Source organism: Ursus arctos, unplaced genomic scaffold (assembly GCF_023065955.2).
Source record: "Ursus arctos isolate Adak ecotype North America unplaced genomic scaffold, UrsArc2.0 scaffold_1, whole genome shotgun sequence".
NCBI lineage: Eukaryota > Metazoa > Chordata > Mammalia > Carnivora > Ursidae > Ursus > Ursus arctos.
The window spans coordinates 80,164,084-80,178,688 of record NW_026622763.1 but is presented as its reverse complement, the minus strand read 5'-3'; the positions used below and the strand labels follow the sequence as shown (position 1 = coordinate 80,178,688).

Sequence of the window (14,605 nt, the reverse complement as noted above, 5' to 3'; positions counted from 1 at the left end):
CACCGTCCACCTGCTTCTTTTTGTACCTTCCAAGTAGGAGACTCTGCGGTTTATGAAATCATCACCCTTGATATGCCCTGGGGTCTTCTGTGTTCAAGAGTACACATTGGTCTAACAGCCTGGATTAGCCATCGTACTTCCCTTCCTTGGTCAGCTGTCTCTGCTGTACATTTCAGGATCTCTTTCTGGAAGTCTAAAAGGCACTTTGAATCTAGCACGTCTCAACTCACACTCATGATCCTCCCCTCTTCCCCAAACCTGGTCCTCTCCCAGGACTTCCTCTCTTGGGGAATGGTACCATCACCCATGCCGTTGTGTGGGGATTCATTCTTGACACCTGGCTTTACTCACCTCCCACATATCCACATGCACTCCATCAGAACATTCTGTCAGTTCTTCCCACCATCTCTTCCCATCTCTGCTGTCATCACCACCACCCCTGGATGCCCCACCATCTCCTGCCTGAGCTACAGCAATATCCTTTAACTGGTTTGCATCCTACCTCCCTCCAGTCTATTCTTCACCCTGCAGCTAACACACACACACACACACACACACACACACACACACACACACACCTATGTCTTCCTCCTGCTTAAAACCCAAAAAGGGTTCCTAATGAGTGTTTGGATGAATATAAACATACTTAACCACTCATGGTCTGACTTCTACCTGCTTCTCCTGCTTGGCTCTTGCAGTCTCCGTCCCAGCCTTATTTCAGTCTCTCAGTTCACTGTGCCATCTCCTACCACAAGGCCTTTGCACATGTTGTTTTCCCTGCCTGGAATGTCCTTATGTCTTCTCTCTAACCTCCTTCAGGTCACAGCTCAAGTGTCATTCCCTCCCTTGATTCAGTCCAATTTCCCCTGTTTTCTGGAATCATGTATCTCTTGTTTTTCACAAGAGGCCGGATTGAAATTCTATGTTTTCTTTGTGGCTGTACAATTATTATCTTTTCCACTCGATTACAAACTTCCTAGTCCAAGGATTGTGTCTTGTGGGATTCTTATTGTATCTTCAAGGCCTATGGAGTGTATTGTGCCAAGTAGGTAGTCAGCAATAGGTGTTAAATGAAGGAATAAACAAGCATAGATGACTTTTTAAGCTCATCTGTTTAGGCTAATAAAATTGCACAGTTAGCTCTGAACAATTCAGAACTGATCTGGGTTAAAAAAAAAAATCAGATATGCAGGCAGTGACCAGAAAAACTATGGAATTCAAGCTGTTGACAAGGTGGTAATGTAAGTGACTTGTCTATAACCAATCCACAGAAAGCAGTACTCCATTATCTTGGCCATATTACACGCAGCACATCTGGAAATTACTCACAGAATACTGGCTAGAAGGTCTGGCTTATATATGGACCTGACTCTGGATGTTAGAAAAAAAACAAAACAAAACTGTAAAAGGGTGTTACACAGTCTAGACCATTTAGCATAAATTGTCAAAGGCACCAACATATCAGTGGAAAGTAATCAAGCAAGGATAAACCCCGATCCTGATTTTATAGGACTGTTTCCAGAAGAAAAACTACATTGTGGCAACTCTTTCTTAAAATAGCTCAACGTGCTTATTTTCCATCTTAAACCTCTCCCGCAACAATTACAGCTCTTTCCGGTACCTTGTAAAACCCAGGCTGTCAGACACTATCATTTCTGGAAATGGGTGGGCATTTGCCTCAGCTACATGCAAGCAATTAGTGGGCAGACACCCTATCCGAGCAGTCACCACCCTGTCTTCACTTTCAAGCAATGGCCAAGTTGAAAGGCGACTTCTCATGCCCCAGAGTTTATTGTCGGTGGAGAGTGGCCAGGGAGAACTGCCAGGTTCCTACCTCTTTAACATGTCACTCCATGTTCAACCACAAGGGTCAGTTTTGTGATCGTTGCGTGGGACAACCCTCTGTCGGGACAAGCCTGAACCACTTCTATCTAGGCTTAATTGAAGACTTGGAATCTAAGCAAGAACACATTCTGGATGTTGCTCTTTTTGTACCAACCCTTCCCACATTTGTATTTCAAATGTTTGCCTTTGCTAGAAATGATGGAGCTGGACCAAGGTGTTTCCTGGCACAATGACTGAGGTTAGGGGGCCTGTGTCACATGAAATCCAGGGCACAGATGGGCTCGTGTGGCACCACCATGGTAATTGACTGCCAAAGCTCTCTTCTCTGGACTTGAAGCAATACAGTCAATTGATGCCATCCCTCCACAGTTATCTGGCGTTTACCTCGCAGCCATGTCCCCTGAGGATCTGACAGGCCTATACCGTGAAAGAAGCAACAATACTTTCTTGGCTATGAAAATTGCGGAAGTGGAATCAATTGGTATATTTTTAAAACACGAGCATAACAGAGAGGTTGTCTTTAACAAAGAGCACTGTTTAAAAGATGCTTTGGCTGGAAGGAGGTGGGGCTTTATATATGCTAAGGGGAGCTCTGTGGTTCATGGCTGCTGTTCTTAGTAGTTTGGAATGCCTGTTAGGGGTTTGTTCACGTTCATGTCTTCAAGCTACATCCTGCAGTGATTCAAGCTGGGGTCAGCACAGAGAGGGCTGCCTCAGTAAGGCATGGTCATTGACTGCTTCTTTCCTACGTGTTTCCAGCCAGCTTAGCACAAGACAACTTAATTTATAAAGAGTCTAGAGGTTTCAGAGGTAGAAAGAGCTAGACCAAATCCAAAGCCTGCCATTTATTCTATGTGTAACCCTGACCCTATCCCTTTGGATCTCGAGCCTCAGTTTCTTCATCTATCGATTGGGATAATAATATTTATTTCAGGATTGTTGCTAGAAAAAATGAGGTCAGATTTGAAGTACCCACCAGAGTTCTTAGAGCACAATAAATGCTTAGCAAGTGTTGGTTCCTCCCCGATGCCCCATTACAAGCGCTGCCGTGGAAGGGCTGCAGAGTGCAGGTGGGGGCCGGGAACCTGGTCCATGCACTTGGGGGACGCAGCCGCTGTGCCCATGCAGCCCTAGGTGGAGCCCTCTGCATCCTTATTTATGCTCCCGAGAGGAACAGAATAATCGCTGTAAGGAAAACGTGGCTATCTTGTTTTTACTCAGGGAAAACAGTGATATAAGAGGAAAAATGATATGCTTCAAAAGCAATTTTGTTTTTTTCCCATAAATTCCCTATTATTTGTCTTATTGTATTTTATTGCTTTTTCACCACCTGCAGGTTTCAACATTTCCTATGTTCTTTGGAGCCCTAAGAAACAATGAATGTATTTCTAATATGGTCCAAGATCTCTTCCTTTCCATGAACTCACGTTACTTGAGAAAAAAGCTGCTGTATTGCACCCTCTCCCTAACTTGTCGGTGTCTGTGGTCTGGTAAAGCGAAAGAAAAAAGATCTTGAAAACCAGAAAGAACTGAGTTTGAGATCTAATTCTGATCCTGCCCATTCAAGGACGGATTTTTTCCCTTTGCCAAAATGAGCATCATAATGACTCCTACGCAGTTAGACAGTGAGCAGAAAGTGAGACAACCCACAGAAAGTACATGGCGCGTGGTAGGTGTTGCACACACTTACATCGCCCCTTCCGCCTCTGCCTTCATTGTTCTTGGGTTGATTTCCTTTTCAAATATAATTGGCTAGCTTAGGAGTAAATGTGGCATCTTTGAAACCATCTGCAGGCAGATTTTGGTGAACAAAAATGGAAACTCAACCTAGTGATTTTACTCTTATGTATTCCTGCTGAATAAAGCCCTCGCTTTGTATCTGAGATGCCTGCACAGCTGAGCGGTGTGATGTCATTTTAAAGAACCATAAAACATGGCCCTCACAAACACATGCGAACCAGATATGGTAACGAATTCATCCACTTGGTTTATTTGGAGTGTCTCTGCCTGCGGTAGGTTGATACCAGGACAAACGCAGGCACTTAGGCCAGGGGATGGAAGCAAATGGCTGGAGAGCTGCGAACGATGGAGGGAGGCGGGTGCAGAGTGCACATCACGCAAAGCCCTTCGGTAGGGTCAGGAAACTCACCATGGTCATCCTGGGCCACGAGCTTCTGGCGGCAGATGGTGGAGTGACGATACAATAGGAAACCATCAAGAATAACCAAAGAATATGAGAAATTACAGACAGAGCAACACTCTCCACGGAGCAGCTGCCTAGGCACAAAAGAAATCTTTTGTTTTCTTTTGGCTGGAGAAGTGTGAAATAAATGCTAACGCTCAAAAAGGTGTAGGAGGGAAAATATGGAAGTCCGTTTACCGAGCTTAATATGTTTCAAGTTCAAGGTAATATTAGATTTGGCAGGCACACCCTCCTCGTCTAAAAGGAGTATTGAACGAACAGACACGTCATAGTTTAGAATTTTCTAGGGACAATGAAGGAAAAGTAAAGATCTGTGGAATTTAATATATGTGGTCCATCAAGATTCAGTGAAAACTGTTTTGGGGACATCAATACCGTAATGGGCCTTAACATGTTTTATATCACTAATTGTCTAACTAAACTCATAATGGAGGCCTTCCACTGAATAATTAATATTAAATATTCTAACTGGCATCAAGGATATATTGGCTATGAGGAAATGATGAAAAGTTTGATTAAAATGGACTTTTATCGGAGGAACTAAGTGACATAAAAATGATACGGCAGTAGCATTAACCCCCTGATCTCAGCTGTTCGGCATCTTGCAGCGGTCTTATGTGCTAGGGCTTTTTGCATTTTTCAGGAAGTTTCAGTTGACAATGGAGATATCTTCATCTCACAAAGAATTAAATCGCCACTAATTCATCATTTTGTCCTCTGCATGGAGTGAGGTGGTGTCAGAGGAGCCAAAACAGGCAGCTGACTCGGCATAGCAGAAGTGGAGACTAGATTTTCAGTGCAGGGAGCCAGAGGAGAGGAAAGTTTAATGTGGTGCGGTCCCGGGGCTTCCCTGATTTTCAAAAAGCATTACGTTCTGTCATACGCGGGTGCAGAAGATATGATCTAGACAGGTTCTTTTAGCTCGTCGTAGCTTCCCTCCAAAGTCAGGGCAGTGATCACAGACTTGAGCACTGAAAGGTGGCATTTCACGCACAGCAAGGCAGTTCAGATAAAGTTGTGCCACCAGGAAGGTGTCAGAAAGACTGGCCACGATTAGCCCTATCTAGGTGATGTGCAACAGACCCCTGTCTAGTGCCTTGTGGAGAAGGAGGTGCTGGAATGGCATCAAACTCTGGCTGGACATCTGACTCCTGCTATGCCTGCTGGGAGCAGTGCATATACGCTCACGAAGCCTCTTATTTGACAAACTGGCTCTGTGGCAGAGAAAAGTACTTAATTAGGCAACGTGGAGACTTTGTCCACTTCCACAGGCCCAGATGGCCAAAGTCCCATGCACACTGGACACGCGCTCACACACATATACACCTAATGTGTGCTGATCGCTCACGTTTCCATTGTACTCACTCAATCCCTGGCTTAGCTTCAGCAAAGACCAGTCCTGTGGCATTGGTAGGAATCTTTGCAGAGCTCAAATGTCACTGCCATCTGCTTGGCAAGTACTATGAAACAATGCAAGGTTGGCACAGGAAAATTGAATAGCTGTGAGCAGAGCAGAAGCTCACCCGAAGAGAACCAGAGCAACCAGGAGGGGAGAAGGTCTTCAAGCAGCAGGTAAATGACAGCCGAGGGCCCAGAGGAGGCCCTGATAAAAGGCTGTCAGGGATAATACGATGTAGTAGACAGGGTGTAGGTCGCGAGCTTCAAAATTAGCTGCGTGTTTGTGATCGAGTCTTCCTGGGTGGGCAAAAGCATATGCAGACAAGAAAGCTGAAACCGACAAAATGAACCAACTGAAATGTTAAAGCGGAAGTATGTTCTTATGGCATGTTCTTCTGATCTGAACACAATCCTTCCCAACACGAAAACACTGGGAACACACTTAGGAAGCAAGTTTATTTTGGGTTCCTAGGAAGCAAGCATAAGCTGTTTGCTCCTTCTAAAGTTGCTCTTTCTACCCGAAATCAGTTCTAGTATGTTGCTTCTCATTACACAGCCAAGTTAAAGCTGCTTGAGACGATCAGAGACACATTTTTCTCCCCCTCAAGTAATTTATGTAATACGGGTTAGAGGAACATCAGGACTGGGAGCCAAGTACAGCCTGAGCAGGGCTCTGTCCTGCATCAATCTCGGGAAAGGGAGTCTCTCTCTCCTCGGGATTGCTCATGCAGCTTTCTACCGAAAATGCCTCGTCATTTTTTTTTTTTCCTTCTGGGTAGACATTATTCTTAATCTTAAAGAACCAAAGTACCAATTTGCAGATACTGCTTTTTCAACTCTCGGGAGTGTTCTAACAAAACAGGATTCTCTTTTTTGGTAGACAAAGTATATTGCTTAATGTTCATCTAGCAATTACGCATTAAATTGTTCATATTTCAAGGGAAGGACCCAAGGGGATGGAAAAAGAATTGATTTTATGACAGCATTACAGAGATGGTTGAAAGGCATTACCTAACCTGTATATTAGTAATGTTCTGTGTCATATACAAAGATGAATAAGACATAGTCCCTGTCCTCAAAGGTACTTACAGTTGAGGGAGAAAGACAAGAAGGTGAGCAAATGATACAAGGGAGTGTGATAATGACTGTTTGATTCTTTTTTTTTTTGGTAATCTTTATATTTCTTAACTATTTGGGCTTAGGCTGCATGTATCATGATTCTTTACCTTTAAATATATCAGTCAGTATGTAATTCCGGAGAACAAAGATTTTTTTTTTTAAGATTTTATTTCTAAGTAATCTCTATATCCAATGTGGGGTTTGAACTTACAACCCCAAGATCATGAGTTGCATGTTCCACTGACTGAGCCAGCCAGGTGCCCCCACAGAGTTTGGTTCTGACTCTGAGCTGGATAACCTTAATTCTAGAGGTTAAATGTACAAACTTGCAGCCAGACTACCTGGGTTCAAATCCCACGTCTGCCATCTCTAGCTGTTGAACTTGGGCAATTGTACTTGTGCTCTTGCCTATGAATACGAAATGGAGACAATAACAGGGTTGCTCTGGAGTCACAGGGTTGCTGTGAACATTACATAAGTCAGTAGATATAAAGCATTTAGAACAGCACCCGGCACATAGTAAATGCTCATTTAGAGTGGACTGTTTAGAAGTCTGGACTTCTACAGATTCCAGGGAAAAGAGACATTCTCATGAAAAAATTAGTGTTATGTTGGAAAACAGCGTCCTGAAACAAATGGTCAAGAAAACTCTGAAGAAATTCTTTTCCATCACTTCCTTACATAAAAACAAATCTATTTTCATCTGTATGCCAATGTATTAAAAACCTGTTATATACATGGTCCTGTGTGAGCTACTGGCAGTGGATGTAAAACATGGTGGATATAAAATAATATGCCTTATTTCGAGGAATTTATAATCCAAAGGGTTGGAAAGGGGCAGCAAAGCCTCATAATAGAATCCAGGGTGTTTTCAGTGGCACTAGAAAAGTGCCAAATTGATGTCATGGAAGTTAAAAGTAAGGAGAGCTAAAGAAACATGACAGTGAGGTCTTGGGTTTGGGCATGTGAACTCTGAACTATCTCGGAGGTAGAAGGATGGAGGTGTCAAGCAGGCAGTCGTAACTGGGGTCCCCTGAAGAGTGAGATAGGAAGGTTAGCCAGGTTCATTCTGGAATTAGCATCAGAGTGGTGAGAACTGAATCTGTAGGAATGAAGACAGCTGCTCAGAGAGAATCTACATGGGAGAGGAAAGGAGCTAGAGGCAGAATCAGCTAGAAGTATCAGTATCAGTGTCAGAAACCCGGGGCAAGAGGCTACCATGCCAGTGGGTGCTGTGGAAATAGAGCTGATAGGGATGAGCCACTCTTCTTAAGGTAGGAAATGTGGGACCTCCCTGGAGGGAAGGTCTTTGTTTTCTCTGATGGACTGGAGTCAAGCGCATGGGGTTGTCCTGCCACCTGAGCCTTATATGAAACTCCCGACCCACAAGAATTCCTATCCTCCAGCAAGTCCATCAGTACAGCTTGTTGCTCAGATCATATGGATTTGCTAAGTTCTCTTGCTCTTGACCATCTGGACCACTGGTCCTTCCCCAGAGTTGGCTAATCCTTTAGTCTCTGTTATACCCCCGGCGTATCGCCACACAGGTGTTGGCGCTCCCCTTGTCCATGCTCCGGGCTCTCACGGGACTGCACCTCAGCCTACGCGTTTACAGTAGCAGGCGGCAGGGAGGGGGAAGCAACTGCCAGGGACTTCAAGATGCAGCTGACAGAGGGGTAGCTGATGGCACAGGATCCCTGAGAAGCCAGCAGGAATGAGCTGTGCTGTATGGATCTGACTCGCTCAAGAAACACATCTTCCCCAGAGATAAAATGAAAAAGAGCTAACACTATGGGGGAAAAATCCCTAAAATATGTCAGGCGGGCTCTTCACTAAGGGTTTTGCTTCACTCCTCATACCGGCACCATACAGAGGCCCTAAGACCATCCCCATTTGCAGATGAAAGGACTGAGACTGGAGCAGTCAGGTCACTTGCCCAGGTGATGAATGACAGAGCTGGGCTGTAATTATGGCCTGACTCCATATCCCTGCCCTCGTGGTCTCTCCTCAGGAAGTGTGGGCAGTGAGGACAGCGAGTCTGAACTGGCGGGAGCAGAAGTGGAGGCGCTCATGTTGAGTGTCTCAAGGTCATAAAGGAGAGGAAGTGAGGTCATCTCTAGAGACTGGGCTTGGGGGGTTTAGTCATCTTCACAGAATTTAACGGGAGTAGAACAGGGTTGGAATGGCCACTGTGGGATAGTCAAGGGAGTCGACAGCACGACTAAAAGGAATTCTGGACAGCAGCAGGGGCCCAGCTGGGGCTGCATAATGTGCCTTTTGCAGTGGAACCAACGCAGGCATTTTTATGAGGTTTTCCAGCAACCTTTCACCGCCCACATGTATAGGACCACAGAAGAGATGTTTCTGCTCCCTCCTTAGGACTCAACACTTGCTTACAAGCCCGGAAGAGCGACATCATGTGCCGATGCACTGAACCACCTGCAGGGAAGGGATAATGGGATCCCGCGGGGCCACGGATGGGCCAGGTGGGAACAACGGAGGCCTGGGATGGGCGAGTAGCGCGTTCTCTGCCGGCGGGACTGACCACAAGGCGGCCTGTAAAAACAGAGCGGGGCTGGGAGGCGGAAGGGAAAAAGCAGCTGCCTGCAAAAGTACACACACTGATGTTCACACATTAGAGCAGCCTAGGAAACGACAGCTTCCCCGCTCACTCAGAGTGAGTCATCGTTTGTGTCGGGCAAGAAGAAGGGAAGGCTGATTTCATCGTGTTTACTACCAGAGAACTGGGGGGCTGGACAGGATGGTAAAACATTGGTCCTGGTAAAAGCCTGGTGTTCGCTAACGAGGTTGTATTACAACCGTGCGCTGCTTTCCAAAACACTACCCTCAGGAGACAAGAAATAAAGTCATTTTTCTTCAGAGGCAGAAGATTGAACATTGCTTAACAATATACTTAACATCCTTAGCCCTTAGCCTTAGGCAACACCTTAACTACCAACTGCTAGGAATGGTCTTCTCCTGGGCTGGCTAGGGGTCTGGCTTTACTGCGCACAGGGTCTTGAAGCCTGGCAGCCGGCTGCCTGAGCCTGCTTTAAAGACGGCTGAATTCCATGAACGCAGAGCAGGGTGCCTGCCCCTTGACCAGGGCTGCTAACTCTCTCCCTGCCTGGGGGGTGGGGGGCGGGAGGGATGTGTGTGCATTTTCTCTCTGTGTGTCAGTGGTTCCAAATATGGCATATAAACCAGCATTACTGAGTTAACTTAAAAACTCCTGTGATGCTCTCCATAACCACACGAGAACCAAATCAGTCAGGAGCCCATTTAGTCTACAGAAAGGTTGGCTGCCAACTTCCCATAGATAGAATTATTCCAATTTTTTTTAGATTTATTTTATTTATTTTAGAGAGAGAGTGTGTGCATGAGTGGGGGAAAGGGCAGAGGGAGAGGAAGAGAAGCAGATCTCCCGCTGAGCCCGGAGCCCGGAGTGGGTCTCCATCTCAGGACCCTGAGATCATGACCCGAGCCAAAATCAAGAGTTCGGCACTTATCCGACTGAGCCATCCAGGCACCCCTGAATTATTCCTATTTTTAATTAAAAATTTAACTCTATAAAATATGGTAAAGCTCCCTGCCTCTGTGACAAAGAGGGGATGCGGTGCCTATAGAGACACGCTCACCTCTCTGTCCTGGGACAGGGAGATCAGGGGAGCTGCTGTGATTCCATCCCTGAACAGTAAAATCCCCAGGTGAGGGAGGCTAGAAAACCAGGGTGAATGTCGCTGGTGCACAGAGCTGGGTCTGCAGTGGGCCCCCTGCACCTGCATTCTGCATCTTGTCGGGTGAACATGGAGCCCCCCACCGACCGGAGGCACGTCGGTAAGGATGCTCTGCGTCTCCCCTTTCGAGGCTGAGATGGAAACTGGAGGTGGAACTCCTCCATTTGAAAACTAGTGCCAGAGACATCGTGCATTTGTCGGAGCCCCATTTATTATCCATCACGGCGACTTCTGGTTGCCAGGGAGCCACAAACGTCTGTTTGCTCATGCAGCTAATCACTCCTACCACCGTGCATGGGTGTGAGCGCACTGTTGGTCACAATTGTTTTTGGTCTGAGATGCTTCCCTTCCAGCTACAGTTATATTCTTGGGGTTGGCGGGATTTTGTCAATTCATGCACTGTGATGATAGCTGCAGAGCCACAAACAGCGTAAATATATCCCCCTAGTCAGAAAACTCCCTCTGCAGTGTTTAATCCTAAAATAGACTTGTTGAGAGTCAGCCATGATTGAGCATTTCAGGCTTATTAGTAAGAATAAATAGGAATTGGAAATTCAGAGGACTTTGTGCTAATAATTACTAAACTAAGCGTTTGTTGCACTGTCATAAAAAGTTGATTTGCTGCCGCCTGTCCGAGAGAGTCGGGTCCTGAGGATGGACTGGTACCGTGTCTCTGATTTCCAGATTTTTAGGGCTTGATACGGAGGAGTTGATTAATAGATACGGGGAATGAATGAGTGAAATTTATAGAGTTTTCAATGTTATATCTGTGCTTTTGATTTGTACCAAAAAAAGAAAAAATCCATTTCCGCAGTCTGGTGCAAGTTGGCCAGGACGACATTAAACTGTTTCCAGTTTTTTCTTTTTTTCTTCCCTCTCATAAGAACATACTACTTTCCATCTGCCTCAACCACAATTTCCATACACTTCAACACTGAGAGCCAGAAATGTTATATTTAAAGCAAATTTTGGAGATGACTTCCATTTTTTTTTTTTTTAATGAAAACAAAATACTAGGCCAGGGAAAAATAAGGGAGAGGAAAGGAATCAAGAATGAGAAAAGACTATGAGACAATATACAAAAAAAAAGAAAACAGGGAGATAAATAAGATACAGTCATATAGAAGTTTTTAAAATATTGTAGTTTGAGTATCCTGCCCCATCAGTGTTAACAATTGGCTCTCCACTAGATTTGAGATTTTATTACTTTTGAAAATCAACATGCTATTTATAAGAGCAGATGGTCACTTAGGCTATGCCTGTTGCACTATCCAGGATGGTATTTTTGTAAATTCACACACAGAATTATAGCCAATGTGAAACTCGACACAGTAACTCCCTCTGGGATAACACTTCAACGATTCCACTTTGATGAAAAAGCTCTATTTAGGGTCCTCCCCCCTCTTGTTAAAAGGAGATATTCCGTAACATTTCAGTTTTCTGGCTGGCGTTAACCTTTCTTTGTTTGTTTCTTTCCCCCACCCCCCGCCCCGGACTCACGGTTTCTCACAGTCCCGCTCCACTCCCAATAGTAGCTGCACTAGACATGATCTTGGAAAGTTTTCCTCTTTGTCATGTGCTACTGAGAGCAGACCAAAATTATTCTCCATCTCCGAGATAAGAGCACAGGCCTTTGAGAATTGTATCTCATTTTCGGGGGTGTCTCATTACAGCGTAAGTGGATCGTGTTAGGCCAGAATCACCAAGCGAACTTTTCCCACGCGATTGTTTCCTTCCCCTCTGTGCCTGCACCCCTCGGCAATATTTGCTGAGTGCCTAGCGAAGCCGGTCAGATTCTAAATCAAGCAAAGAACATCTTCCCAGGTTCACATTTCTCTCCTGCTTTTTAACGCTCACATGAAGCTCCAAGGTTAAGGTTGGCTCGCCCTTCCTTGTAGGTAACTGCTAGGGCAGAGGATTTACTATTTTATTGTCCCTCAGCTTGGTGCAGGATGTTCAATACTATTTTTATAGCCATGGCTTAGGATTTCCATTCTGCGTCCAATATTCTTGCTGACATGTTCAATTGCAATGATATACTATTTTCTTCCCTTAAAAAACAACCCACAAGTGTTTCAATTATTAGCACAGTTGTGAAGATGGCACGAGGGTTGTCGCAGACGGCGGTAAGGAAAATTATAACATATTCCCAGTTTCAAAGCCAGATTTCTATTTCATGTAGATTTCTCTAAAGACTGTATTTGTAGGGTAAGCTGGTGATAGGAGCCCCCTGAGCGACCTACCTGGGTAAGGATGCGTACTGTCTCTCCATCCCCTCAAAGCGGATGTTGTGCGTGTTCCCATCTGGACCCTTTCCAGACACCTGTGGAGAGAAAAGTAATTAGAGATGAAGATCCATTATACGCCCTGGTTACCGACAATGCATTGCAAAATTGTAATCAGTGCACAAATGCTGCTGCTGCCTGCCAAAAACCAACCATGGAAAAGCGAGCAAGATCTCAGTATCGCCATAGGAATCGATGATCAAGCCACAAACATGGCATTTAACAACAAAGTCACTTCTTTCAAAAAGGGTCATTGTCAAACTGACCCCTTCCTGTCACCAAGCCAGGGAGAATCTGTAGGCTGTAAGACCATTTTTTCCTCCCTTTTACATAGGCATTAGTTTTTAGAACAGTTTGGGGGTTACAGAGAAACAGTACAGAGTTCCTGGAACTCAGTTTCCCTATTCCTAACATCTCACATTAGTATGGTATATTTCCTACAATTAATGAATCAATATTGATACATTACTATTAACTAGAGCCCACAGTTGATTTGGATTTTTACTCGACCTCTTTCCTGTTGCAGGATCCCCTATGATATTTAGCCATTATGTCTCTTTAGACTCCTCTTGGCTGTGACAAGGACCGTATCCTTTTTTAAAGACTTTATTTATTTATTTGAGAGAGAGAGAGAGAGAAAGAGAGCGCACAGATGGGGGAGGGACAGAGGGAGAAGCAGACGCCCTGAGCAGGGAGTCCAATGCTGGATCCCAGGACCCTGGGATCACGACCTGAGCCAAAGGAGGACGCCCAACCGACTAAGCCACCCAGCCGCCCCAGGACCATATTTTTTAAAAGTACCTTTTCCACGAAACCTTTCTTTACTAACAGGGGTTGGTGACAAACAACTGTCTGTCTACTCCACAGCTTCCATGAAGCCCTCCCTCACCCAAACCTCACTTAGTTCCCTCCCGTAGGAACTAGAGAAGTGATTGTCTCTTATCTATCTAGGGTTGATCTTTAGTATTTTTTCCCCTTCCTTTGTACTTCCTGTGTTCATCTCTTTTCCGGTCTCCTCCATCAGCCTCTGAGACTCCGAAGAGAAGTGCCTGGCCCGTATGCTCTCAATAAAGTGTGCTGGTTCTATGAATGTAAAGACTTGATACATAGTCCTTCTGCATCTATCAGAGCAACCCCAAAACAGGATGAACGCACCCAGGTATTTAAAAGTACTTGTTGACTTATCAATTCATCACCTGTTCATGTCAACACATGTGGTTTTGTGGATTGCTTATGTGCTGGCTGTTATACTGGGCTAGCCCTCATGGAACGGGCATGGAAGGGGTAAACGGAACACCTGGACCATTATAAGGGGAAAGGAAGAGTTTGCTAGTAAGCACGGCAAGGAATGGTGTGAAGTCAGTAGGCGAAATTTTTCCAGGTGGTATTCAACTTGCAAGTTATTTTCTTCCCACTGAAAGTTCTAGCTCTCTAAGAAACCACCATCCCAGCTTGGGTAGCATGTGTAGGGAGGATTTATTGTGAGAGGTGTTGCAAAACAAGTATACACACTCACTTAGAGTAAGAAAGACTATTTCTGGTGTCAAATTGTTAGAGGAGGCTCTTCAGGGGCGCCTGGGTGGCGCAGTCGTTAAGCGTCTGCCTTTGGCTCAGGGCGTGATTCCGGTGCTCTGGGATCGAGCCCCACATCAGGCTCCTCCGCTAGGAGCCTGCTTCTTCCTCTCCCACTCCCCCTGCTTGTGTCCCCTCTCTCGCTGGCTGTCTCTCTCTGTCAAATAAATAAATAAAATCTTTAAAAAAATTATTAGAGGAGGCTCTTCAGAGTGTGTTCTGCAAAACCTCTTTATATTTCACTAATACATGGAACGGGAACGGTCAGAGTTATTGAGAGGGCAACAGCCCAGTGGATGACCAAGGTAAGGATGCGGATTGAACATACAAACTTAGAAGCAATTACCGAGAGACTGAGAATTCTCTGCATTAGGATAAAAGCCCTGATTTAAACCACTGACCTTTCTAACAAAGATCAGAGACGAGGATAGTATCAGACAAATGGG

At 45.1% G+C, this 14,605-nt stretch overlaps 1 protein-coding gene across 6 annotated transcripts in view; it reads right to left on the bottom strand.

Annotated features, from left to right (window-relative positions):
* The window catches only part of PARD3B (par-3 family cell polarity regulator beta), a 980,939-nt gene that overhangs the window by 41,672 nt on the left and 924,662 nt on the right, over positions 1–14,605 (bottom strand). For all 6 annotated transcript variants that reach the window (XM_044381230.3, XM_026492130.4, XM_044381232.3 and 3 more), the window contains one exon: positions 12,546–12,625. In XM_044381230.3, the coding sequence (XP_044237165.2) occupies positions 12,546–12,625 (80 nt within the window). The remainder of the gene's footprint in view (positions 1–12,545; positions 12,626–14,605) is intronic.